This window comes from Gadus chalcogrammus, chromosome 5 (genome assembly GCF_026213295.1).
Source record: "Gadus chalcogrammus isolate NIFS_2021 chromosome 5, NIFS_Gcha_1.0, whole genome shotgun sequence".
NCBI lineage: Eukaryota > Metazoa > Chordata > Actinopteri > Gadiformes > Gadidae > Gadus > Gadus chalcogrammus.
Genome location: NC_079416.1, coordinates 10,082,097 through 10,106,436, shown reverse-complemented (window position 1 = coordinate 10,106,436; position 24,340 = coordinate 10,082,097). Strand labels below are relative to the sequence as shown.

At 45.4% G+C, this 24,340-nt stretch overlaps 3 protein-coding genes and 1 pseudogene across 3 annotated transcripts; 1 reads left to right on the top strand and 3 right to left on the bottom strand.

Annotated features, from left to right (window-relative positions):
• The first annotated feature begins 41 nt into the window (after positions 1-41).
• Positions 42-1,982, top strand: LOC130382105 (gap junction beta-3 protein-like; annotated as a pseudogene).
• A 1,344-nt stretch (positions 1,983-3,326) lies between these two features.
• On the bottom strand, positions 3,327-7,264 carry LOC130382506 (hydroxymethylglutaryl-CoA lyase, mitochondrial-like). Its single transcript, XM_056590302.1, is given in 8 exon segments — positions 3,327-4,307; positions 4,631-4,686; positions 4,689-4,755; positions 5,175-5,363; positions 5,688-5,751; positions 5,875-6,023; positions 6,829-6,924; positions 7,064-7,264. Coding segments are annotated over 8 exon segments (795 nt in total). The 5' UTR covers positions 7,133-7,264; the 3' UTR covers positions 3,327-4,202.
• A 1,156-nt stretch (positions 7,265-8,420) lies between these two features.
• On the bottom strand, positions 8,421-12,276 carry LOC130382779 (zinc finger and BTB domain-containing protein 8A-like). The gene is made up of 4 exons (XM_056590673.1): positions 11,941-12,276; positions 9,722-10,722; positions 9,253-9,422; positions 8,421-8,766 (listed from the first exon to the last, which is right to left on the bottom strand). The coding sequence occupies exons 1-4, from the start codon at positions 12,006-12,008 to the stop codon at positions 8,422-8,424; spliced, it is 1,584 nt and encodes a 527-aa protein (XP_056446648.1). The 5' UTR covers positions 12,009-12,276; the 3' UTR covers position 8,421.
• Positions 12,277-12,365: 89 nt separating this feature from the next.
• On the bottom strand, positions 12,366-21,491 carry LOC130382780 (UDP-glucose 4-epimerase-like). The gene is made up of 11 exons (XM_056590674.1): positions 21,309-21,491; positions 20,666-20,803; positions 20,327-20,442; positions 20,015-20,128; positions 19,597-19,773; positions 19,250-19,363; positions 19,079-19,145; positions 14,250-14,335; positions 13,959-14,036; positions 13,393-13,507; positions 12,366-12,656 (listed from the first exon to the last, which is right to left on the bottom strand). Exons 2-11 carry the CDS (start codon positions 20,784-20,786, stop codon positions 12,604-12,606), a joined length of 1,041 nt encoding a protein of 346 aa, XP_056446649.1. The 5' UTR covers positions 20,787-20,803; positions 21,309-21,491; the 3' UTR covers positions 12,366-12,603.
• Between the last annotated feature and the right edge of the window lie 2,849 nt (positions 21,492-24,340).

Below are 24,340 nucleotides of genomic sequence, written 5' to 3'. Positions count from 1 at the left end.
GAGAGATCTTGTTCACACCTTAACTTTCCTCTAACCCCACCCACAGGCGAGCTCCGCTGCGCATTCAAGACGGCTGGTTTTCCTATGTGGAGTAAAAACATCTCAGTATTAATACAATTTTTCTAAATAGAGAAAAAACTAACAGTTATACTTGCCATATAAACATTAGACTGTACGTCCACTCGGCCTTGGACATGATGAATTGAGAAAACTTTTGGTAAGTGGCTGTTTGCCTCTTTTGTATCTTTCGTTTACTCCAGCAGTTTGCCGCGATGTAATTTGAGAAAGTAATGTGGCATTTCTCCCCCATAAAAGGGTTATAATACGCTGTAAATGAATACACTGATAGGTAACTGTTTTTTACATAAATGTAATGATCAAATTACCTCTTTAACGACTAGGCAGCCCTACCAAATTAGATTAAATGTGCGTGAAGGAATGTTCGGTTTTGGTCGTGGTCATCATAATTGTGATAATTATAACCACTGTTATTAATGGTAGCTTGTAGGCCTAGCAAGGTTTTATTCAAAAATAACTATACATAGGCCTATGAAGAGAGAGAGACGAGAGAGAGATAGAGAGAGAAAGAGAGAGAGGATGAAGAGAGAGAGAAGGAGAGAGGAGAGAGAGAGAGAGAGAGAGAGAGAGAGAGAGAGATGTTGTGAAATTGTATTAGTTAAAGACGATTTGTTTTTCTCATGGGTTTTAGATTTCTTGGCACAAGTAGCTATTTGGCGTTACAATGTAATGGTCACCATGAGGACATACAGTCAATAGATGACACTATACCACACTACAACTGTTAGATACACATTCAAGACGACATGCTATCGATTGCCATGTCGACCACAACTGGTTGAGCAGCTACACTGCCAGGGTTAGGGGTTTGATTCCCACTTGGGATAAGAATGTGCGTTCTTGGGATATTGCAACACACTTTGAATAAAAGTGTCTACCAGATATATATATATATTAACCCTTCATCCGTCATCAACCTTGACCCCTCGTGTTTTCCTCTGGATTCAGGTCTTCAAGTCAGTCAAAAACGAAAGAGCGGAGGTTCTGTAGAGAGCCGGCGTGAAACCCAGCCGACGTCATGGACTGGAAGACCTTCCAATCCCTGCTGAGCGGTGTGAACAAGTACTCCACGGCGTTCGGGCGGATATGGCTGTCCATCGTGTTCGTGTTCCGCGTCATGGTGTACGTGGTGGCGGCCGAGCGGGTGTGGGGCGACGAGCAGAAGGACTTTGACTGCAACACCAAGCAGCCCGGCTGCGCCAACGTGTGCTACGACTACTACTTCCCCATCTCCCACATCCGCCTGTGGGCCCTGCAGCTCATCTTCGTCACCTGCCCCTCCTTCATGGTGGTCATGCATGTGGCGTACCGCGACGAGCGCGAGCGCAAGTACCGCATCAAGTTCGGCGAGGAGAAAAAGCTGTACAACAACACGGGCAAGAAGCACGGCGGCTTGTGTGGTGGACCTACGTGATCAGCCTCTTCGTCAAGACGGCCATTCGAGGTAGGCCTTCCTCGACATCCTGCACTACATCTCGACAGGCTTCTACCTGCCAGCGCCTGGTCAAGTGCGAGGTGGCCCCCTGCCCGAACAAGGTGGACTGCTACATCGGCCATCCCACGGAGAAGAAGGTGTTCACCTACTTCATGGGGGCGCCTCGGCCCTGTGCATCGTGCTCAACATCTGCGAGATCATTTACCTCATCTCCAAGCGCGTGGCGCGCTGCGCCAACAAGCTCAAGCAGCGAACCCGAGGCATGCGCAGGAGACGCACGACGGCTACGACGGACAACCACGCCCCCAACAGCTACCCCATGGAGATGATGGTCCAAGCGAGACGTGACCAGGGACTTGCCTCCGTCCTTCAGGACCAGCTGCAAGCCTCCGTACCAGCCCGCCATGCACTCGCTGAGGGCGGAGATGAGGGCGGAGATGAGGGCTTCTGCCCCCAACCTGTCTTCTGATCCATGTTGGACAACCCAAGGAGACTATAGGGACACAGGGATGAGAAGAGACGCCGTGTCCAGGGGTAGAGATTGACTGAAGCTCAGTTCTATGCAACTTTGTTTAACCTTGGATGCAGAGCTGTGTCGTGGATCTGGGCTGACGCAATGGCCATGATTTGAACGGCACAAGGCCGCTTGTGATGGATGGGGATCAACTGGGACCAAATCGATGCAGCGTTTGTTGTATCAAACTGTTTCGGTTTGGATTATTGTTGTAGGGCAGTTTCTGCCGACTCAGGAGGACGACTCAGAAGGAAGTTAGCTCCTCTATTCTAGAAATGCAGGTTGGGACAAAGGACACACCTGACTCCGGTATTCAGGCATCCAACAACTCTTTGTCATTGACACTCTTTCTCGCAATGTGTATTATAGGGAAATTGCATTTCAGGGAACCTGTCATTATGAAAAATGACAGTAAAAAGGAATCATGTTAAACATGTGTCATTCTTTACTTGTTTACCACCAACCCAAAATGCTAATTCTTCTGTTCATTCAGAAGAAGTCAAATTGCACTCAGTATGGTGTATCAAATATGTAAATACTCCTCATACTAAAGCAGTGGACCCAGATGTTTTGTGCACTTCTAACAATGTTTGCCTCCATCAGGGTTGTGTTGTTTGGCCGCATGTACATAAGAGCGCCTGTATTTAGATCCCAGACCACTGTTGATTCTGCACAGGGCGATAGGAATGCAGTTGTTTAACCCTTCCACATCTACAGCCAAGGAGCAAAAGCTTCATTGCGAGAAAGAACGGGGTCCACAAATCCTGGATAATTGTTGACAATGGAGTTAGCTGGAAATTGTTTTTTGCACTTGGATATTTAATAAATAAAGTGTTGAGCCAAACCATGTTGTTAGCTCTTTGTTTCTCAGTGAATACATTATATTGTCAAAGCCTTAGCTTAAAGTGATAGTGATCTGAAATCCAGTGTGGCTCTTCTGTGACCAAACGCTGCAATACAATATACCTACCAACTCTAACATATATTTAAATACAATTTTTAATATTCTTGTCTCTGTGTACTTGTGTGGTTATGATTACAGTATTTTGAGTCAGTATTACTATTTTGTGTGACAGCATCTCTCATACAATACAATCTATGTTGATTTAGGATTGTCTTTCAGCTGTTGTCTTTCGAGTTGTTTGCAGCTGCATAGTATCTCTAGTATGTGAAGCTGATAAACATTCAAGGTTCACCTCAAAGCACACAATGAGGGCATCGTACCAGGAATCCTAGCGTACCTGTCGAGCTAGTTTGTCAGGTGTTAAGGGTGTGCTGAAGAACTCTCTTTTGTTCCTTTCAAATGGTTGTTTCATGTATCAGAACAAATACTAAAATAGGCAACAGGTGATCCTTGTTCCTTCAGACCGGTCACACACAAGGTGGTAAATGCTCCTTTAATTATCATGGTCAAAAAAGACAAGACTGTGACATTAACATGATAAACAGCAGTTTTTTTTTTTATTCTTAAGAACCTCACACACACACAATGACCCACACACACAATGACACACACACACACTTTTAAAAAAACATTGGAAAAGCTAAATTAATGTGAACCACTGTTGCATCATGGGACCTGATAATCCCCCCTCTTCCACTGGAAAAGAGCTCATGACCACCATTAAGCCATTATTCCCTGATGCTCATAGAAATCTAATAAATAGAGAAATTTGTGCCCTTTGTAATCACACCCAACATACATCCTCATTACTGGGTTTCTCAAGTCCTTAAAATGTCGGAAGATTAACAAATATGAAAGAACGGCTGTCTCCAAGGTTGAGTTTTACGACAAAGAGGAAAGAAAATCTGTCATAACAGCATGTGACAGGCATTTGGGTGTATTCAACAGACTATGCATATAAGGCACCATAGAGAACCAATGTTGAGAAATCAACCTCATAGAAATGCAGTTCATAGAAAGCCCAGGCCTGTACTTCACTTGCATGTGTATAAGCAAGAGGCGACACAGATTGTGTCGCTAGTAGGAATCATGCGTTTCTCACATTTGAATCCGACGGAATCCACCAAACGTGTTACCAGCTGTTGTGTTTTGGTGTTGCCAGCCACGTGTACAAAACCCTGACCTTCCCAGCCCGAGCGAACCCAACCTTTGCACCTTTCTTTGAAAACGATGTATTGCACTAGACGTGGGCCGCGGGAGAGGGACCCAGCTCACAGCTTGCAGTGGGTGGCCTGGGACACTTTGGAGCTAGTCCTTCGGTTGAGGGAGTGGCAGATGAAAGCTCCGGCATCCATCAACTTGGGGAGGTCCACGCCCTGACATGGAGAATAAAGACCGCGGGGAGCGGAGCAAAGCAAGCAACTGGCGTCAATAAAAAGGTGGGCGTGCTGACGTCAAGACCTTTCAAGAGTTAAGGGTGCGGGGTTCAAGGTTTGACTGTTTGAAAAGATAATGCATCAAAGACGGAAAACGTAAAAACGTTAATACATTTCCTGTTTAGATCTGATAAACGCAGATAGGGCCTTTTCCCCATGGGAAGAGCTAGGAAGTGACTGGTGTGGGCTGTACAATAGAAGAGGAAGAGTTTGGGGGCGGGGTGGCATGGGCAAAAACATAAAATCCAGGGATGGATTCTTACCGTCTGGATGCCGAGGCCGTGCAGCATGTACACAACATCCTCCGTCGCCACGTTCCAGAAGCCCCCTGGGCGTAGGGGCAGCCGCCCAGCCCGCCCACCGAGGAGTCCACCACGCTGACGCCCATCTGACAGAACAACAACAACCACATAATGCAAGTTAGAACACGGCACTGGTATAAGAACACTGTCATACGCTTCCCTCCGGCCAGCTGTCTCAAGAATACACACGACTGAAAGCTGCACTTGCATGATTAAAAATGTAAATAAATGTACTACATTAACATTACTTTTGAAAGTCAATCAAGGTCAAAGCACATTCTAAAAGGAAATCCCTTGCTTTTAATTTATAAAAAAGCAAGGTCCACCTTTGTATTGTAACTGTTGCACAGTAATTTCACTCGGGATAAATAAAGCATCTTGAATCTTGAATCTTGAATCTTACAACCACAATAGAATTACATAACATGACAGAAAGTGGGTCACTTCCTCCTTTAATAACCAAGCAACCAAACACATGTGTGCCAAGAGAAGCGCGAGCCCTGACCTGCAGGGCCACCAGGATGTTGGCCAGGGCCTGGCCGTAGGTGTCGTGGCAGTGCACGGCCAGCGCCCCCACCGGCACCACCTTGCTCACCGCCTCCAGCATCTCACTCATGCCCCCCGGGGTGCCCACCCCTATGGTGTCGCCCAGGGAGATCTCGTAGCAGCCCATGGAGTACAGACGCTTTGCTACCTACGAGGACGACAGGAAAGTGATGTAAGCCTGATATTCTGAAACAACCAAGACTATGGGATGGATTTTCTGGAGAAAAAAGGCTTTCACCAGATAACATGCTACCCAACATCTTATATAGGATATGGGATATAGGAAAATAAAGAGCAAATAGCTATGTACCATTGTGAATTTAACTTCTCAAGTATGACAAATGAATGTACAAAATCAAAACATACGCATCCTTTCAAGAGAGACAGATAAGCAATCGCATACAAGGTTCCCGAAAAGTCCTCAAGCACAGAACAGCATGGGTCCCACCTCAGCCCTAGTCAAAGTACTTACCTGTGCGACTTTAGCAGGTGCCACCTTGCCTTCGTACGGGCATCCAAGCACACAGGACACATAGCTGTTTGAGGGAAAGGGTTTTCAGTGAGTGAGTTACATTTTAGAAGGAAAATCTGATTGAGCCCCGAGTGTTTGAGTCCGTGGCCAACTGCAATAATGTGCTTTTCCACGCATGTTCTCCTACCCTCTGACGGGAACACCGGCCGCTTTAGCTGCCACCATGACCTGCTCGAAGCGCTGCAGACTCTCCTCCACAGAGCAGTTGATGTTCTTCTTGCTGAAGAGCTCAGAGGCTGCTCCGAAAATGGCGACCTCCGAGGCTCCAGCCTCGACCTACCAGAGAGGAAATTACCAAATGCATCACATACTGTTGGTTTGGTATTCCCCCTTAGAGCTTTAGATCTTTCATTATTCAAACTATTCCAACTATTGCGCAAAAGACTCAAAACTCAACTGTTCAGAGTTCACCTCGACTCTGCATAGCTACCAAGCCCGTTCCGGCCACCATTGTATGTTGTACGTCCTGGCACTTAATGTACGCATTTATTGTACGCACTTAATCTACATTGCACTTATTCATAGTACTTAATTGTGTAACATCTGCAGTAGCTGCTAGCATTGCTGTACACAGGGTATTGGTTAGCCCAGCGATTGTTAGTACTTGAACTTGGTTCTATGAACATCTTTACTGTACTGACAGCGATATATTGTTTCACGTCTTATGACAAATGTACTTATTGTAAGTCGCTTTGGATACAAGCGTCTGCTAAATGCCCTAAATGTAAATGTATTGCCATAATATGACTTTGAATTTTCCCTGATCTTAACTTTATCAAAGTGCTGCCACCAAATATATTGATCGGCATGTGTCATAGCAAGGCACCCAGGAGGCTAAGGTCTCAGGATACATTGTTGTTCCTCCTCAGTTAAACACAAGGATGTACGCAACGACGTAACGGGTCCGTAAACCCCTTGCGTTGCGTCGACGTGGTACCATAATCACCCCTATAGGAGCTGTTGATGCGGCTGCTTGCTTAACAAACAGTTAGGGAGAGGACTACATGTGACAGTGGACTAGGTGCTTTCCAGGAGGTTGTATTGAGGTGGAAGGCGACTGGTGTGGTAGAGGACTACTTACAGCGGCCTGGAAGCCCTTGAGGTTAGGGGTGAGGACCGGGTAGGAGACACCATGCTTCCTACGGATCCCCTTCATGACCTCCATCTGGTCAGCCATCTGTCATTTAAAGCATAGATGTTAATGAACATCATGGGTTCAACCACACACATGCATCCACCTGATGTAGCACGCGTTTGGTGACGTAATTATAATCATTGGCATTGACTTTACAGAATAAATATGCCAAGAAGATTACCTGTGGAACCCATTTGGGGGACACAAAGCTGGTGGCTTCAATGACTGACAAGCCGGAATCGGACAACATGTCAATTAATCGAATCTTTGTTTCTGCAGGTACAATTGTCTAGAGATGGAGATAGCAAATCGGGAAAAAATATCAACAGCAGTTTACTTATAACTCGTTCATGCGCCCCTGTGAATACACTGATGTTTTGTTTTATATTGGGCTACGTTAACCATGGGTCCTTAATGAATGTTACCTTCTCATTTGAAGCCCATCTCGGGGTCCGACCTCCACTATCTTCACTCTATCAGGAAGACGTTTACTTGAACTTCCACCAACCTACGTGGAATATAACCAAAATATTTAATTATCAGAGGACAAAGTGCAGAAATGTTGGCATGGTCAGATGAAGTGAGGAAGCTAGTAGCTACCGCCAACAAATCTTCGTAGCAATGATCTTAAACAAAGCTGGCATCAGGCATAATCTTATGTATTGGCATCCACTCGATTCGGTGACACTTACTGATTTTGCCACAGTTGCGGAGCCGCCGAGGGCTAAACATGGATGACCCATCCTGGAGATGAAAATGCTTCTGTTGATGGTTCTGATGAGCGCCGCCATGTTGCTCTAGCCTGTCAGGTTTCCTTTATCGCTAGGGAGCTTTAATTAATGCGGTGCTTTATTGCCATCTGCTGGCCAGTAGATATAATGTAGCTACTCATAACACCTACGTATAGGACACACAAAACAGCACGAGGAATAATATGAAAATATCTTTAATTTGTGAAAAACGTAATAAAAAAAAATATTTTAATAAATACTTTCAAGTATGTATACAATAACTCAAACTGTGATATCAAAGTCTCACAGAGGAACATGAACTAGAAATGTGTATATTAAATAAACTCATTGATTTTGGCACATTCTCGTTAGTGCGCTCGATATTTTGTCAAACCTGGATTTCTTCTAAACAGTTTCATTATTGGGAAGGCCATTGCATGCATGATTCAATAACATAATTGTATTAAGAAAAGAAAACTGTACCTAGTGCATGCTTTGAATACTTTAAATGTATAAGTAATCACAAAATCTCCACTGGATTAAAAATATTAATCCTGAAATAATATTTCCCCCCTTGGCTCTAACCAGTTTACGTTAACATTTGCATTTTCATCGTTCACCAGATGATACAGCATATAAACCTCAGTCATGAACATCAGTCCTCAGTGTGTGCACTGACACACACACACACACACACACACACACACACACACACACACACACACACACACACACACACACACACACACACACACACACACACACACACACACACACACACACACACACACACCACACAGGCCTCTGTTCACTGCACTTCCTCGTCGCTGTCGTCCACCTCGTGGATGATGAGATCGGTCCCCGAGTCTTCCGCCAGATTGTCCTCGTCTTCATCCTCCTCCTGCTCCATGCTGGTCAGCCAGGACCTCTGGGTCTCCCCCTCCTCCTCGCCGTCCACCCCCAGGAGCAGGGCCGGCTCCTGGTCAAGGCCCTCCAGGCTGTCCTCCATGGGAAGGCTTTCGAAGCCCACTTCCTCCTGGATGCACGTGGCGCAAATGCGGTAGCGCCGCGTGCCCTCGCACACCACGTGGCTGGCCTCCTCCGTCAGCGGACACTTGCACTTCTTGCACACCAGCTTCCGCGCCTGATGGATCTGGAACGGTCCAAGAGGAATGATAGGGAGGGGGTCATAATCCCAAAGAAATGTCTGAATCGTTAATAGGTCTTCTTCATCGTTGTCAAACTTTAAACTAGAGGAGGGGCGGACCTCCTTCAGAATAGCTAATCAGACAGGAAACTATTGAGATTAAACACAAGCTAGTAAAACCAGCATTCATACCGTTTTTTTTATCCCTTTAAATAGTAGAGCTAATCACTGGGCATTGTACTGTTTTTTCAGCACAATGATTTTATATTTCATATTACTGAAAATAATTAGGTTGATAAAAGTGTTATAGGACTCTCATACGGGAGAGGAGAGCCTGCTCACTATATTGCTCGGACCTGTGTTACTTTCACCAATAAAGAAGCAGGATGATCGTCAATGTGCGTGTTTAACTCCCTTCTGAAAAGGTATTTCCTCAGCACAGGCACTCATTGCAAACACTTCAAGTCGGAGGCTGTGGAACGCCTCCCGTACCGTTTCAAAGTGGCTGCGCAGGTGTTCCAGCCGGGTGAAGCGCTTGTTGCAGGCCTGGCAGGGGTACGGCCGCTCGCCCGTGTGGCAGCGCAGGTGGCGCTTCAGGTCCGCCTTCCTCTTGACCGTGTGCGTGCAGAAGGGACACTTGTAGCGCATGGTGGGGTTGGAGTCTGAGGGGAGAGCGAGACGGGAAGTTGAAAAAAATTAATGGGATTTTATTTTTATCGGGTTGGATGGTGGGGGGAGGGGGATTATGGGTAAAAAGTTTAAATGTTTTGCATAATTAGTACGTTTATGATTATGCTGTCCATTCGCAGCTCTCTTGTGTGCCATTAATACATATCAATGTGGAACCAGTAACTGATAGTAGTGTATCCTCATCTAAACACGCGGCCCTGTGAGGCCCTTTGAGATTGTTAAAGCTGTCATCCATAAAGGGCAGAGTTTAAAAACAAACCGGAAATATCACCGTTATGGAACTGTCCGATGACGCCCACGATGGTGGGCAGGGTGGCGTACAGCTCCTCCGCCTTCTCCGCCTTCTGCGAGCGGGCCTCCTGCACCTCGGGGGGGTCGTTGTTGGTGGACGAGCGCGTGCAGTAGGGGCCCGTCCTCCGGGACCCCCTCTTCCTGCGCCGCTGCTCCGGGCCCGACACGGTGAACAGGGGGTCCAGGGGGTCCTCCGCCCCCGTGTTGGCCTCCTCCAGCCCCTCGTGAGCCGGGCTCAAGCCGCCCCCGTCGCCGCCGCTGTCGGCCCTGGCGGCCAGCGACGGCGCCGTCTGATCCGGGTCCTTCAGCAAGAACACCTGCTTGGTGAGGTGGGCCCCGTCGTGGGTCCACAGGGCCGGCGGGGGGCTCACGGAGCCCGCGGGGGTCTGAGCGCCCTGCGGGTGGAGACGGAGATGAGGGGGCGGATGATGAGGACGATCGACCTCCTGGTCCGAGAGGTTCTCGTCGTCGTCGTCGTCGTCGTCGTCGCCGCAGGAGAAGGGGCCCTGCGCCTCCATCAGGTGGATGCCGCCCCCGCCCCCACCCCCACCCCTCTCCACCACCAGCTCCTCCTCTTCCTCCTTCACGCTGATCTCCAGGGAGGACTTGATGAAGGTCTTGCAGTGGTTGATGACGCTGGTCATCTGCAGGTAGCTGGCGGCCGACATCACCTCGATCACGTTGTGGCTGGACAGGTCCAGCTGACCCGAGTAGATGAAGTCCAGGATGAGGGCGAAGGTGTCGGGGCTGAAGGTGTCGAAGGTGGCCGAGGCCGTGTCCGAGCCCTGGGGGGAGAGCAGCATGCGGAAGTAGCCGCTGCTGGCGAAGAGGACGTTGCGGTGGGCGCGGAACAGCTGCCCCTCCACCAGCACGCTGCAGTCGCAGAACAGCTCCTGGCAGCGCTGCTGGTCCAGCTGCTTCAGCAGGTGTCTCTGGTGGGCCACCGTGATGTCCGCCGCGTTGAACCATCGCTGGGCCTGCCTGCCACCACATCAGCAGGGGTTAGCTTTGTGGACGGACTGGAGTAGTGATTCTTAGTTACGGATACAGAACCCTAAAGACCCATATTTTGGTGTTGTTATATTGGTGTGTCGATCTGTTGTCAGGGAGGGGATATTTGTATTTGTACTATGGTGTTGGAACCAATAATTAGATTGATTTAGCTTCAAATAAATAAAATGAAGCTAAATCAAAAGGAGACGGGGCATGACTGCGTTTGTATTCAAAACATCTAGTTATCTAGACACACCCTTATTCTGTCTTTCCGTTTTTTCCCTTGACAATGAGCAACCCAATGTCTCAGCTTATTATAAGGTGTCAATACGACACCCCCATTAAATAAATAACAATAAATAAAAAAGGTTGGCAAAGATTGAGTCTTTGTTTCTCAGGGTGGCGCTTTATGTCGACTCCACAGAGCACCCGCCCATTAGAGCTGCCTCTGTGCTATGAGTGGCTGGCTGAACCTTCCATCAAAGACTACTGATGGGTAACACCCGACACTGAAAAAGCATCGGGTGACAAAACCCCTGGCGTCGTCCCGTAAGAAACCTGGACTACGTGAAATATCTAAAGATTTAACCTAAAACCCACGTGAATAAACACAAATCGTATCTTACCGATGCGTTGTGGAAATACTACCTGTGTGTCTAGAGTCATTGCCAAAGGCATCGCATGCGTTTCCAATTAAGCGACGCATCGCCCGAGTAGCCTTACCTACTGTGCAACACCCGTTATCCATCAACTGTAAACCAGATGCATAGAAATATACATTCATGTTGGGTGACTTTTTCCAATTTAGACGTACGTTTGTGAATCTAGCAACAGTCCAACAAAAAGCGGGCAGCAGCAGCTCGGCTCTGGAGAGAGCAGCGCTCAGCTCAACTCAGCACTGAGGGACGCCCACTTGCAGGCTACCGCTCCAACACAATAGAAAAGGAAGTTGCAGACACAGAGGCTCATATATACGCGTTCAATTATATATACTGCAACACCCGTTTTCTGTTGGTTTAAAGGACAATGGTCTTTGCGTGGATTGAAAATTCCAAGACCACATGAGCGTGGGAAGTCGTATTTGCCTGCTGCTGATTCCAGAGACTCGTCTCGGGCATGCGATGTCCGCAAGACCCGTTTACGCCCCAACTCGCCCCCATTTTTTTTTTAACGCCAATACTCGTGATAAATTATTTTGATACTCACTGATGATGACCCGGTTCACCCGATGGCCGATAGAGTCGAGTCGACCCCATGTCTGTCACCATTTCCATCTTTTATTTCTGCTGGCCTCTCCCCCTGTTTTTTACAAACAGGGTTCCCACTCAAGCACTTCCTGCTCAGCCCTAAAGACCGAAACCCGTTCAGACCGAATGGTCGACTTTGCTGACGTGGGCGTTTAACTGGGTGCCCAAGGGCCAAAAAGCCATTTAAAGCCCCAGTGTGTCCTAAATGTGCTCAAAGTTGCAAAGGCTAAAATATTCCTTCAGTGTTTGATTTCATTTATTTCGTTCAAATAAATGTTCATGCCATTGGCACCACAAAATAACCAAAATATCACATATAAAAAAAGGATGGAGACAACATAGGCAGCACTTTTTTTTTTTTTAAAGTTTACTTTAATTAATTTTTTCCATTATCATCCCCCTATATTATATGAGAAAACATTCATTCCTTACATGTAAATGTCAAAACAAAGTACCGGTTGTTAGTCTCTAGATGAGTGCATGATTGCAAATACCTTGGAATCTCAATTAAATTATGCATAAATATATGAATATGAATTTAACACATTTAAAAAAAGGCAGATGCAGAAAAGCAAAGTTATGCTACATCTTGGAGTGAAAGCATGGCCACTGCAACAGATCATCAACTGGAGAAGCCAGTTGGGTTAGAGGACTGCCAGCGCCACAAATCCTCACCTATGTTGAAAAGAAAATACATGAGTTAATATTCTACACCAATAGAATAAATAGAAAATAATAAGTATTTATAATATTTGTGATCACATGAATCTAAATATTATATGCACAAATATTAGGCCCAAGAAATATTTAGATAATTCAGCCAGAACAATGAAAGAAGGTTGCGGTGGCATGCGGCCAGCAGCTGTGTTTATGCTAGCAGCAGTGTGTATGCGGATGTGAACCGCCATGTGTATGCTAGCAGCGGTGTGTATGCTAGTAGCGGTGTGTATGCTAGCAGCGGTGTGTATGATAGCAGCGGTGTGTATGCTAGCAGAGATGTGTATGCTAGCAGCGGTGTACATGCTAGCAGCGGTGTGTATGCTAGCAGCGGTGTGTATGCTAGCAGCGGTGTGCATGCTAGCAGCGGTGTGCATGCTAGCAGCAGTGTGTATGCTAGCAGCAGTGTGTATGCTAGCAGCAGTGTGTATGCGTATGTGAACCGCCGTGTGAATGCTAGCAACAGTGTGCATGCTAGCAGCCGTGTGTATGCGTATGTGAACCGCCGTGTGTATGCTAACAGCGATGTGCATGCTAGCAGCGGTGTGCATGCTAGCAGCGGTGTGCATGCTAGCAGCGGTGTGCATGCTAGCAGCAGTGTGTATGCATATGTGAACTGCCGTGTGAATGCTAGCAACAGTGTGTATGCAAGCAGCCGTGTTTAGCACCATGGTCTGGTGTGCATTGCCCTTACACATTCTCTCAAGGTCAAACTCAGCCTTCCAGCCCAGCTCTTCTGCAGCTGTGCGGGGGTCGGCATAGCAGGACGCCACGTCCCCGTCCCTCCGAGGGGCGACTTGGCACGGGATCTACAGAGGACAGGGATGAGGATGAGGAATGGGATTTGAGTCAGATTCATTACTGGAATCATTACAGGACTCCACTCTACTTATTCAATTATTTGCAGACTCAAGGGGCCTTTTAAACCCATCAATCGCTAGAGTGCTCTGAAGGTGCAAGGCGCCACCTATCCTACCACTTCCTGGCTAACCTCATAGGCAACTGGTAGACATGAAATGTGCTTTCATGATTTGGCTGCAGTGAGGCAGTACATAGGCTGGGCATCATCATATTCCTCCTTTTCATGTACCGTTATGCTACCATACAGAGTTTATGTCAGGGTTTATTTTAGCTTTTCTAAAATGTTCTTATTTAGTTTTTCCTTTAGTTGCGCAGTGCAAACCAATTTCTTTTAATTTAAAATCTTTTTTTCATTCTTTGCATGTTAACTCGCCAGCCCAGGTCATCACTGCGACTCACCTTCTTGCCAGAGGCCTTCTCCATTGCCTTAACCATCTGGAGCACTGAATACCCAGTGCCGGTCCCGAGATTGTACGCCTGCACACACACACACACACACACACACACACACACACACACACACACACACACACACACACACACACACACACACACACACACACACACACACACACACACACACACACACACACACACACACACACAAGATTAATATCTACAGAAATAGGCACTATAGAAATCATTCAGAATAGAATGAAAGTCAAAACCCGGGGGGGGGGGGGGTCTTACCTTGCACCCACAGTTGTCCTGCAGCTTCTTCAAGGCAGCTATGTGTCCCTTGGCCAGATCAACCACATGGATATAATCTCTCACACCTAGCAAAAACAAAAGGTGTTATTTATTGGTCAATCAGGCCCATCATTCAAGGCAAGGCAAGGCAAGGCAAGGCAAGGCAAGGCAACTTTATTTATATAGCACTTTTCATACACAAGGCAGACTCAAAGTGCTTCACATATAAACATTGTCATACAATAAAATAAAATAATAAATAAAAAGAAATAAAGTAAAAGAAAAACATATGCAAAGAAATGGGTAAAATAGAAAGTTAAAAAGGCATTTTAGTATTAAAATAGAAAACAAAGGCAAAGTTAAAAAAGCTTTTTAGAAAGTGCAATGTATTTAAGATTTAGCAGAAAGCTATAGCAAACATAAAAGTCTTCAGTCTTGTTTTAAAGGTGCTCAGAGTTGGGGCAAGTCTTAAATCCTCTGGGAGTTTATTCCAGCTATTTGTTGCATAGTAACTAAATCCTGCTTTCCCATGTTTTGTGTTTACTCTGGGGATAATTAACAGATTGGTCAGAGAGGATCTTAGTGGTCTAGAAGGCTTATGTAGTGGAAGCATATCAGTTAAATATTTTGGGCCTAAACCATGTAGGGATTTATAGGTTAGCAACATGATTTTAAAATCAATTCTCTAACCTACAGGAAGCCAATGTAACGATTTCAGAATTGGTGTAATATGATCACATTTTTTGGTCTTTGTTAGAACTCTAGCAGCAGCATTCTGAACAAGCTGAAGCTTTCTCAGAGTTTGTTTTGGGAGACCTGTAAGGAGACCATTGCAGTAATCAAGCTTACTAGTGATAAAGGCATGTACAAGTTTTTGTAAGTCTTCGGTGGACATGAGCCCTCTAAGTCTTGCTACATTTTTAAGGTGATAATATGCCGATTTTGTAACTTGATGTGACTGTCGAAATGTAAATCTGAATCCATGATAACCCCTAGATTTCTGGCTTTGATTGAGGTTTTCAGGGACAGAGAGTGAAGGTGTTGGGTTACTTTAAGCCTTTCCGTTTTAGAACCAAATACAATTATCTCTGTTTTGTCCTCATTTAGTTGAAGGAAATTTCGGCACATCCATTCTTTCACTTGCTCAATGCACTGGCACAGCAGATCTATGGGCCGATAGTCATTTGGTGATAGCGATACATAGATTTGCGTGTCATCAGCATAGCAATGATGGTCAATATTGTTATTTTGCATGATTTGCCCTAGTGGGAGCATGTAGATGTTGAATAAAGAGGGTCCCAAGATCGAACCTTGTGGGACTCCACATGTCACGTTGGTTGATTCTGATACAAAGTCGCCAATGGAAACAAAGTAGTTCCTATTTTGTAGGTAGGACCTGAACCAATTTAAGACGGTGCCTGAAAGCCCCACCCAGTTTTCTAACCTGTCCAGAAGTAATGTATGGTCTACAGTGTCGAATGCAGCACTGAGGTCAAGTAGTATTAGTAATGAGGTTTAGCCAGAGTCTGTGTTAAGACGGATGTCGTTTACAACTTTAATAAGGGCGGTCTCAGTGCTATGCCAGGAAGTGATTAAGTGGCTGGAGGACAACTTTCTCAATGATTTTACTTATGAAGGGTAGATTTGATATTGGTCTGTAGTTGTTAATAATAGAGGCATCTAGGCTCCGCTTTTTTAAAAGGGGTTTAATAACTGCAGTTTTCAAAGCTTTTGGGAAATTGCCTGACTGGAGAGAGTTGTTAACTATCTGCAATATGTCTACTGCTAGGCAGTCGAAAACATTCTTAAAGAGGTTGGTAGGTATAGTATCAAGGCAACAGGTGGATGGCTTTAGTTGTGTCAGTTTCCACAAGATTTTGAGAGTCTATAACATTAAAGCATGCCATCCTTGCCACGTTATTTCTCTAGCATTTTTTAAGTCTAAATTGTAGGCACGGAGGCTCTCTTTATAGATATCATGGTGAATATGAAGTTTTGTTTTACGCCAGATGCGTTCAACCTTCCTGCATTCTTTTTTCTGTGCTGTTACAGAAGCAGCTTTTCTCCAGGGTGCCTTTTGCTTTCCAGAAAGTTGCCCTGCTTTGACGTAGGCAACCTTGGGTTCAGCAGATTATGTGAAACTTCCTTTATACTGTGTCGACGGCTGAACCCTTTTTTGTCTCAGTAATAATCAGGACTACTATCAGTACAGGGGGGGGGGCTGGGGCGCCATCCTCTTGGGTGTTATCAGCCTGTGGCCATGACGTGGCGATGCTATCATTGACACAGATGCAAGTTTGATGCCAACATATTCCAGTTTCTTAAATTTGGCTGGAAAAATCGCAAAGGGAGGAGACATTGGGGCTGGAGTTGTTGTTGTGGCTATGGGAGAGATGAGGCTGGAAGTCATCGTCGATGGGGGAATGCAGAGGAGGGGGGTGGCCGTTCCTCGCCAAGCCAGCATCAGCGATGGGGGAAGGCACAGTGTTGATGGCGTCGGGCGGGCTGTTGTCTCTCTTCAAGGTCTGTGGGCTGTCTGCTATCTGTGTGTCAGATAGTGGCAGAGTAGATGTATGGGGGAGGCTGTAGTCTCGCTTCTTCTCAACCTGTGTTCTGACTGTGGCCTGTGCGTCAGACCATGGAGATTTGTGGGAAAGCGAGAAGAGAAGATTGTTCCTCAACAGTTTTGAGCCTAACCTGTTTGGGTGTAGGCCATCTGCTCTGAAAAGATATTTGCGCCCCCAGAATAAGTTCAAATTGTCAATAAAGCCCCTTCCTCTTTCATTGCAGACTCTGGAAAGCCATGTATTCAGTGCAAGTAGACGACTGAATCTGTTTATTCCCCTGTCAACTGCTGGTATGGGTCCACTGATCAATGACTTAATGTGTATTTTGTCCAGTGTATCCAATAGATCAGTGTAATCCCTCTTCAGAAGCTCTGACTGTTCTCTTTGAATATCATTAAATCCTGCATGCACAATAATCTGTGAGATTTTGGGGTTTTCCAATGTGATTTTGGCTAGTTTATGGTTGATATCACTAACCATTCCATATGGGAAGTTGCATGTTTTGATCTTCTTGCCGGTTATATCCTTGATGGTTGAGTCTCCTATAATCAGAATGTCTGGTTCATCTGCTTTCTCTGAGATGGGCCCTTGTTGGACGGTGGCAGACACATGCGCAGCCCGCCTCCGTGGCGACTGGTTGTTCCATCTCTGTCCGTACCGTCTGTCCGGACACATTTCAGGGGTCAGGGGTGCACAGGTGGCTGAGGCATGCGCAGCTCGCCTCCATGGCGACTGGTTCTTGTTCCGTCTCTGTCCGCACTGTCCGTCCGGACGCATCTCGGGGCTCAGGGGTGCATGGGTGGCAGGCGCGTTCGTGGACTCTTGAAGTGGCAGGAACCGGTTCTTCAGTGGCAGGGTTAATTTCAGTGACGGGCTAATCCGGCTGATACATGTAACTTTAGCTTTGGGTAGCTTAGCATTTGGCGTTGAGTGAACTTGTTGATTCACTTTGGTATGTTGTTTTGTCTTAGCGCCGACTCTGTGCCAGTGAGACGCAGCTGGAACTGTCTCTCTCTTGTCCAGCTTCGGGAAGGATACAGTGTAGCTTTGATCATCTTGCTGTATCCGAGTGAGCTCAGAAAACTCACCCATCGGCACTGTATCCTGGAGGAGTCCTTTGCATTTTTCTAATGCTGCTAGTCTCGTTTCAAATAAAGCCATTGTCTGTTGCAGTTTGGTGCAGTCTGTGCATTTCCCAGTCTCCGTGCCTGAGATATCCGAGGACAGAGGCATGTTGGCGATAGGAAAGTCCAAGGCTTTTTCTGCGGTCTGATCCGGGAGTCATAAAAAGTGCCAAAATGTATTGTTGATTCGAGCGATGGAGGACAACGGAAACAAACTATATATTGTTAGGTATTATGATCATGAAATAAAATAAGATAAAGTAGATCTGAACGATGAATTAAGTATTTTTTTCCAATGCCTAGCGGAGCTTCGGGAAACATGACCTCTCTCTCTGCTGCCTCTTATCCAAGGCAAATTCTATTGGTTAATGGGTATTCTGCAGATTCCGACTGCCGCCGAAGCCTCAGCGGCATTCCGGCAGCTCCGGCGCGGGGAGCTCGGCGGCGGTCTGGCAGCTCAGCTCCCGGAGTACAATCGCTTTCTCCTCCATGTCGTGGTTCATGGACTTCAGAGAGTCAAGGCCAAAGTTCCTTTCCCCCTATTCTCCTCAACCAAGGCCGAGATATCCCCCACTACGAGTCTTTACTTGTTGTGGAAGTACCAGAGACGTCAGACGCAGTCTTTATGATTCATAATATCATCCGAGGCGCACAAAGCTTTTGGCCGTGATATTAGATATAATATTATATAAATACCCATATATAATATTATTATTATTATTATTATTATTATATTATCTTATATAGATATAGAGCTCCAGGAGTCCGCAAATGGCAACAATCCCTTGTCCTCCATGCTGTGGTTCCGTCTGACAGCTCATTGGTCAATTTGCAGCAGCTCATTTGCATTAAAGCTACAGACACCAGAAACAGCAAATTCTGAAGGGACTGAAACAGAAGCGAATAGCGGTAGGTGAGATTTTTTTTTCCTAAAAGCTATTTCCAGCATCAAAACAGCTTCAACAGCTTCAAAAAACATGTTTTCTGAAACTCAAATACTATGTTTACTTGTTGTGAAAACGCCATAATATGTCTCCTTTAATAAAAGTAACAAATTACAATCCATGAATTCATATATTTATACATATCTAAAAGTACAAATAAGGTTTAATTGCTGATCTGGGTGCCTCTCTATTACCTGTCCCATCAGGTGTGTCGTAGTCATCACCATACACACTGAGGTGCTCTCTTCTCCCAATGGCGACCTGGGTGTGGTTCCCAGAAAAGAAAGAACAAAAAAGTTTGCGTTGGAGATAACGATAATGTAACGTCCGGTGACCCGTCGCTCCCAGGCCGGCAGACATTGTACCTGTGCAACGTATGGGAGCAAGTTGTTGGGGATGCCTTGAGGATCCTCTCCGATGAGGCCGCTGATGTGAGCTCCGATCGGGTTGAAGTACCGCAGCAGAACTGCATTCCAGTCCTGTGCAGACACAAGAAGGTTTTTAATAAAACTACAATGATTAGCTTGAAATCAAATCTATGTTTACATATGTATTTTATTTATTTCTATATCTGTGTATCTATACATGTGATGCGGCCTCTGGGACCCGGAAAATAATTAAATTAATTAAATGATTAATTCATCTTAAACTAGTACTCCAGAGGACATCTTGTATCACATCATGCCCTCTCCACTCATACTTGTGCACGGACCTTATTGGCCTTGCACTGGTCGCTGATCATCTCCTCGATGAAGAACTTGGTCTTGCCGTAGGGGTTGGTGCAGCCGCCCACCGGGTGCTGCTCGTCGATGGGCAGCCGCTGGGGGTCTCCGTACACCGTGGCCGAGCTGCTGAACACCAGGTTGTGCACTCCGTTAGCCTGCATGACCTGGGAAACACACACACAAAAAGACACACACAAACTTAATGTCAAGCAGAGTATGTAGTGGAAAGGCAAGTTCTCAACTATAACAATTGAAGGCGTGCCCAGTAATATTACGGCAGCGTCTAAAAATATTATTTAATAAAGGCATGCCAGGGTTGTTTTTCATAGTTGTTGCTTTGCAACAGATCTAGGTGCGGCCAGCGAGCTGGGGTTAACGTTGTTAGGGCGCAGTGTCAGCACTCACCTGGAGCAGGTTCATGGACGCTGTGAGGTTGACCTGGTAGTAAAGCAGAGGCTTCTGCACAGACTCTCCAACGGCTTTCAGGCCCGCAAAGTGCATCACCGCAATGAAGGAATGCTGAAAGAGGAAACAAATTAAATGAACATAAACACACAAACACATTTCTCAAGGTAGGCAACTGCATCTGCAAAAAGAACGCTATTCATGGCAGAGTGGCAGAAACAACTAAAGAGAAACGTCTTCGAGGCAATTTCTACATACAAGTCTGACCTATTGAGTATATAGGGCAATGGTGTGTTGATAATAATTCCATACCTTTTTGAAGACATCTTCCAATCCTTCTCGGTCAAGAAGGTCTAGTTCATGGAACTCAATGGAAGTTTTCAGAAACTTCTCGATCCTGCACAGGCTCTCTGGCACATCCCCTTCTCCTACAAACAGGATGTAGCACGTGAGCCAGTGCATAAGGACACACACGTCTGCGTTTTATATAACACTTTATTACACCAATGAGGCGATGAATAAAACGTACCCAAAAAAGAACACACATACACACACATAAACATAAACAGTTTAGTTGTCTGAATTAATATAGAAATTTAGTTTAGGCAAGAAATACAGACACATTATATACTTTAGTCCACTGAAACTCACCCCGAACAGAATTGCTGAAGTTGTCGATGACAACTGGAGAGTAGCCAGCTTCAATGAGCTCCACCACACAATGACTGCCAATGTAGCCTCCTCCTCCTGTCACGAGCACTTTGCCTGCCATTCCTACCTGTTTTAGAACTGTAGATACATAGATACATTTAATGAGCCGAGTACTTAATGTAATGGGATGTATAAGGAGGAGAGTGCTTCAGTTTGGTCAACCTTTACAAGCTTGTATTATGTGAATGAGTCACGTCACTAGGTGTGTTATCTTCCTTATAGGCTTATAACACGTATATTACTGTTGGTGTCCGGAAATAAATTACGAGTCTCTAAATTACGAGTCTCTATTGACACATTGGTTAATAACAGAACGGTTGTCTTACTTACCTGTCTAACATTCATACTACAGTAGAGTAACGTCCCTACTTAAAGATGACGCTCAAAAAGAATCACAGATCACGTCAATCTTTTGCTACATTAAATATAATGAAATAACTTATAATGAGAATTATGAAGTACTGCCAGGTACTGTCGGGTATCTTTCTAAGACATCGATATCGTTCCACCACTACTTATTAATTGCGTTTAATGAAAATAAATTATACAGGTGTATAAATATGATTCATATGAAAATACTTACAGGAGTGTGTTTCGTAATTCAAAAGTCACAGCGCAAACGCGTCCAGTAAATTAGAGGAAGAACTGAAAGTCAAGATAATCAACCATCTGTCCGGATATGGAACTTTTCACATTGCTATGTTTGTTTTGTCCACCTCTTTCTGTAAGACGTGTAATTTATGAAGTACCAACAATGAAGTTCGACTTCCTTCAATACTTTCGAAGTAAAAGCTTTTATAATAGCGTTGAATTGAATCGTGATGAATCAACATATAACATAGCATGATGAAGCAGCGCCTATGTATAGAATGAAAAAAATAAAAAATAGAACGGGCAACATGTTATAATATTTAGTGAATACAAGAATTAGATTATGTTATTTATATTTACAGGTGAGTGGAACCTTTATTTTGTAAGAATACCGGAACTGTGCGCTGCATACTTGTGTACGTGGACTGTCCATGACGTGGACGGCAGAGTTTTGTCGAACCAGGAAGCAACGCCTTTTCAGTCTCTGACGTCAGAAAAGTTGTCACGTTAACACCTTTCAGCCTCAGGCAAACAGTGGCAAACAGTGCCGCAGGCAAACAGTGCTGATGTGTAGGACTGTCCGTGTTCATTACATTACATTGCATTATTTTCTGTAAATACATAAGTTGCTAGTTTTTATTGAATGTTATGATGTACATAGCATATAGTAGGACATTGATACAGCTGATAATTGTTATACCGTACATATATACCGGGGCACTGTTCAGACGTTTTCGGCTATTTATTTTCTGTAAGCTGTGTTTATTGACCCGTTTGTTTCACATTTATAAATATATATTCATGTCAGCTGCATACCTCTAACTGGGGAGGGGAATGTTTTCCAGGATAGCAAGTTCAATTGTTTAACCGTGCATATCTTTTCATTTCCATAAAATGTGCTGTCTCTTATTTTTTAAACAAAGACAGATTTGAGGGCATTTTAATTAATCAATTTAATGTAGGTGGGGTGGCTGGCCGTGGGTTAATTTGAGTGCTGTAGGGTTTTGTCCATAATTATACATTTTAGGACAAAGCATAACTCTAAACTGACCTCCCTTAGAGTAGAGTCTAGTCCCACATTCTTTACTTTCTTTATTTGTCCATTTAGCGTTGATTTGATGTACGTCATAAGTCAATAAAGTTAATATATTTGTCATAGAAGTCTCTGGGTTCAGTTTATTCTGGGTCTTTGAACATCACCGGGTCACACAAATGCACTTTGATTATATATGTGCTGATAAAATAACATTTAGTGCCTAGGCTGAAGTGGCCATTGGATATTTTTCTAGCAATCCGATCTGGAAATAATATTTTTTCAAGCGATCTAATAGGTAGATTTTTTTTTTTTTCAAGCAATCAGATTGCCGTGTGCATGTTTACATTGTCTACTCCATTTAAGATGGGCCCCCCATTAAGGCTTTTGAAATCTGTTCAAATCTTTTCACTTGTTCTTTCACTCTTTGAAGCCATTCAACATTTCTTTATATCTTAAACAATGTGGCTTTATTAAAACATATTTTCTACCTCACTTTGCAGTATGGCACTCACCATGTTTTCTAAAGGAAATAACATTTTCTAGTTAATAAAGTATGTCATTTATATATTATCTTATCGTAGTGCCATCTACTAAAAGAAGGATTGCATAATCAATGAGGTTGGTTGTATAAATTAAATAAACTCATATTTTCCACTTGAGGATGAATGTTTACTCTTCCTTCTGTACTGCCAGATCCAGGAATGTAACACCCACACACCAGGCAGCCCCACACAGATGGATTTCCCATACTATAGACAACAGAATCATTGGCACATTCAGGTATCCAGTATATGTGCTACCATATTATAATCATAAACCTGTCAGTTGGTTGACTAGAACAGGGCAGTCTTGAAGATGTCAAGAGTAACTGGAGATTTTCTCGACATGTCTGCCAAGGAGACGGACTGGCACATGGACAAGGGCCACAGGACTTTGAGGAAAGGTGGTGAGTCATGAGAATCATAGGAGAGGTTTGCGGGAACCTTCTTCATTCATTTCCATCGCCGCCTCTTTGACAGGACAAGCTTGGAGCTTATGGAGACAACGATCGCTCTTCATACAGAACATGGTAAATCAACAAATGTTTGTTAATTGAATCAGCCTGTATAGAATTAGACAAGAATCAATGGCATCTGAGAGGAAGGAGCAACACATGATCTTAGTACTTTGAGGAAAAAGTCCTGGATTTATCTTTCTTATTATTTGATTTCGAAAGCTGTACCAGCTCACCAGTACTCACTGCCAATACTCATTGCAGCTTGCTGGTGAGCTCACCAGCACTCATTGCACTCACAAACAACCGTCAATGCAGCTTGCTCTTCTGTAGTGGGTCCCAAAACCAGGGGATCTCCCCCTCGACTAGTTCCATGGCTCATGTGTGGCTCTGTGTTGGCCTCAGCCTGACCGCATGGGTCGGGGGCTCCCTCGGCCTGCCGCCGCAGCACCTGGGCTGGCTGCGTCTCTGGGAGGAGGGGGCCCAGTGCGGGGACTGCCTCCCGGCTCTCTGCCCTCCGGTCCGGCCCGGAGGCTGCCCGGCCGGCAGGGTGAGAGACCGCTGCGACTGCTGCGAGCGGTGCGCCAACGGAGCGGGGCAGAGGTGCGACCCGGACGTGGCGCAGGAGTTCTACGGCCGCTGCGGAGAGGGGCTGGTCTGCCGGAGGAAGGCGGCGAGGAGGGGGCACAGCCGGGCCAACCCGGAGCCCGCATGCACCTGCCGGGATAAGGGCAGAGTGTGCGGGTCAGACGGGTGGACCTACCCTAACCTCTGCCAGCTGAAGGAGGCCTCGAGCCGCAGTGAGAGAGGCATAAGGGCGGTAGGAGCGGGAACCTGTCGATCTGGTGAGTGCAACACTAGATCCGATTCTTTCACAAACCTTAATGTAAGCATTGATTCAATTGTGGTTGCTGTGTTGTGACGGTGGACATGTTAAGCATTGTGGATTTTTTGATGCTAAAGCAAAAAGGTTCTGGGTTCGAACGCCAAGGTT

Bases quoted from the DNA above. Each gene is read 5' to 3' on its own strand.
- LOC130382779 (XM_056590673.1), bottom strand. From the start codon at position 12,008: ATGGAAATGGTGACAGACATGGGGTCGACTCGACTCTATCGGCCATCG. The intron at 9,423-9,721 runs GTGATATTTCCG...CTCTCCCCTCAG, and splicing joins CATCGGACAGTTCCATAACG to ACTCCAACCCCACCATGCGC. The intron at 8,767-9,252 runs GTACGGGAGGCG...GGACCGTTCCAG, and splicing joins TGCGCAGCCACTTTGAAACG to ATCCATCAGGCGCGGAAGCT.
- LOC130382780 (XM_056590674.1), bottom strand. From the start codon at position 20,786: ATGGCAGGCAAAGTGCTCGTGACAGGAGGAGGAGGCTACATTGGCAGT. The intron at 19,774-20,014 runs GTGAGTGCTGAC...TGTGTTTCCCAG, and splicing joins CGTCCATGAACCTGCTCCAG to GTCATGCAGGCTAACGGAGT. The intron at 14,037-14,249 runs GTAAGACCCCCC...GTGTGTGTGCAG, and splicing joins AGGACAACTGTGGGTGCAAG to GCGTACAATCTCGGGACCGG.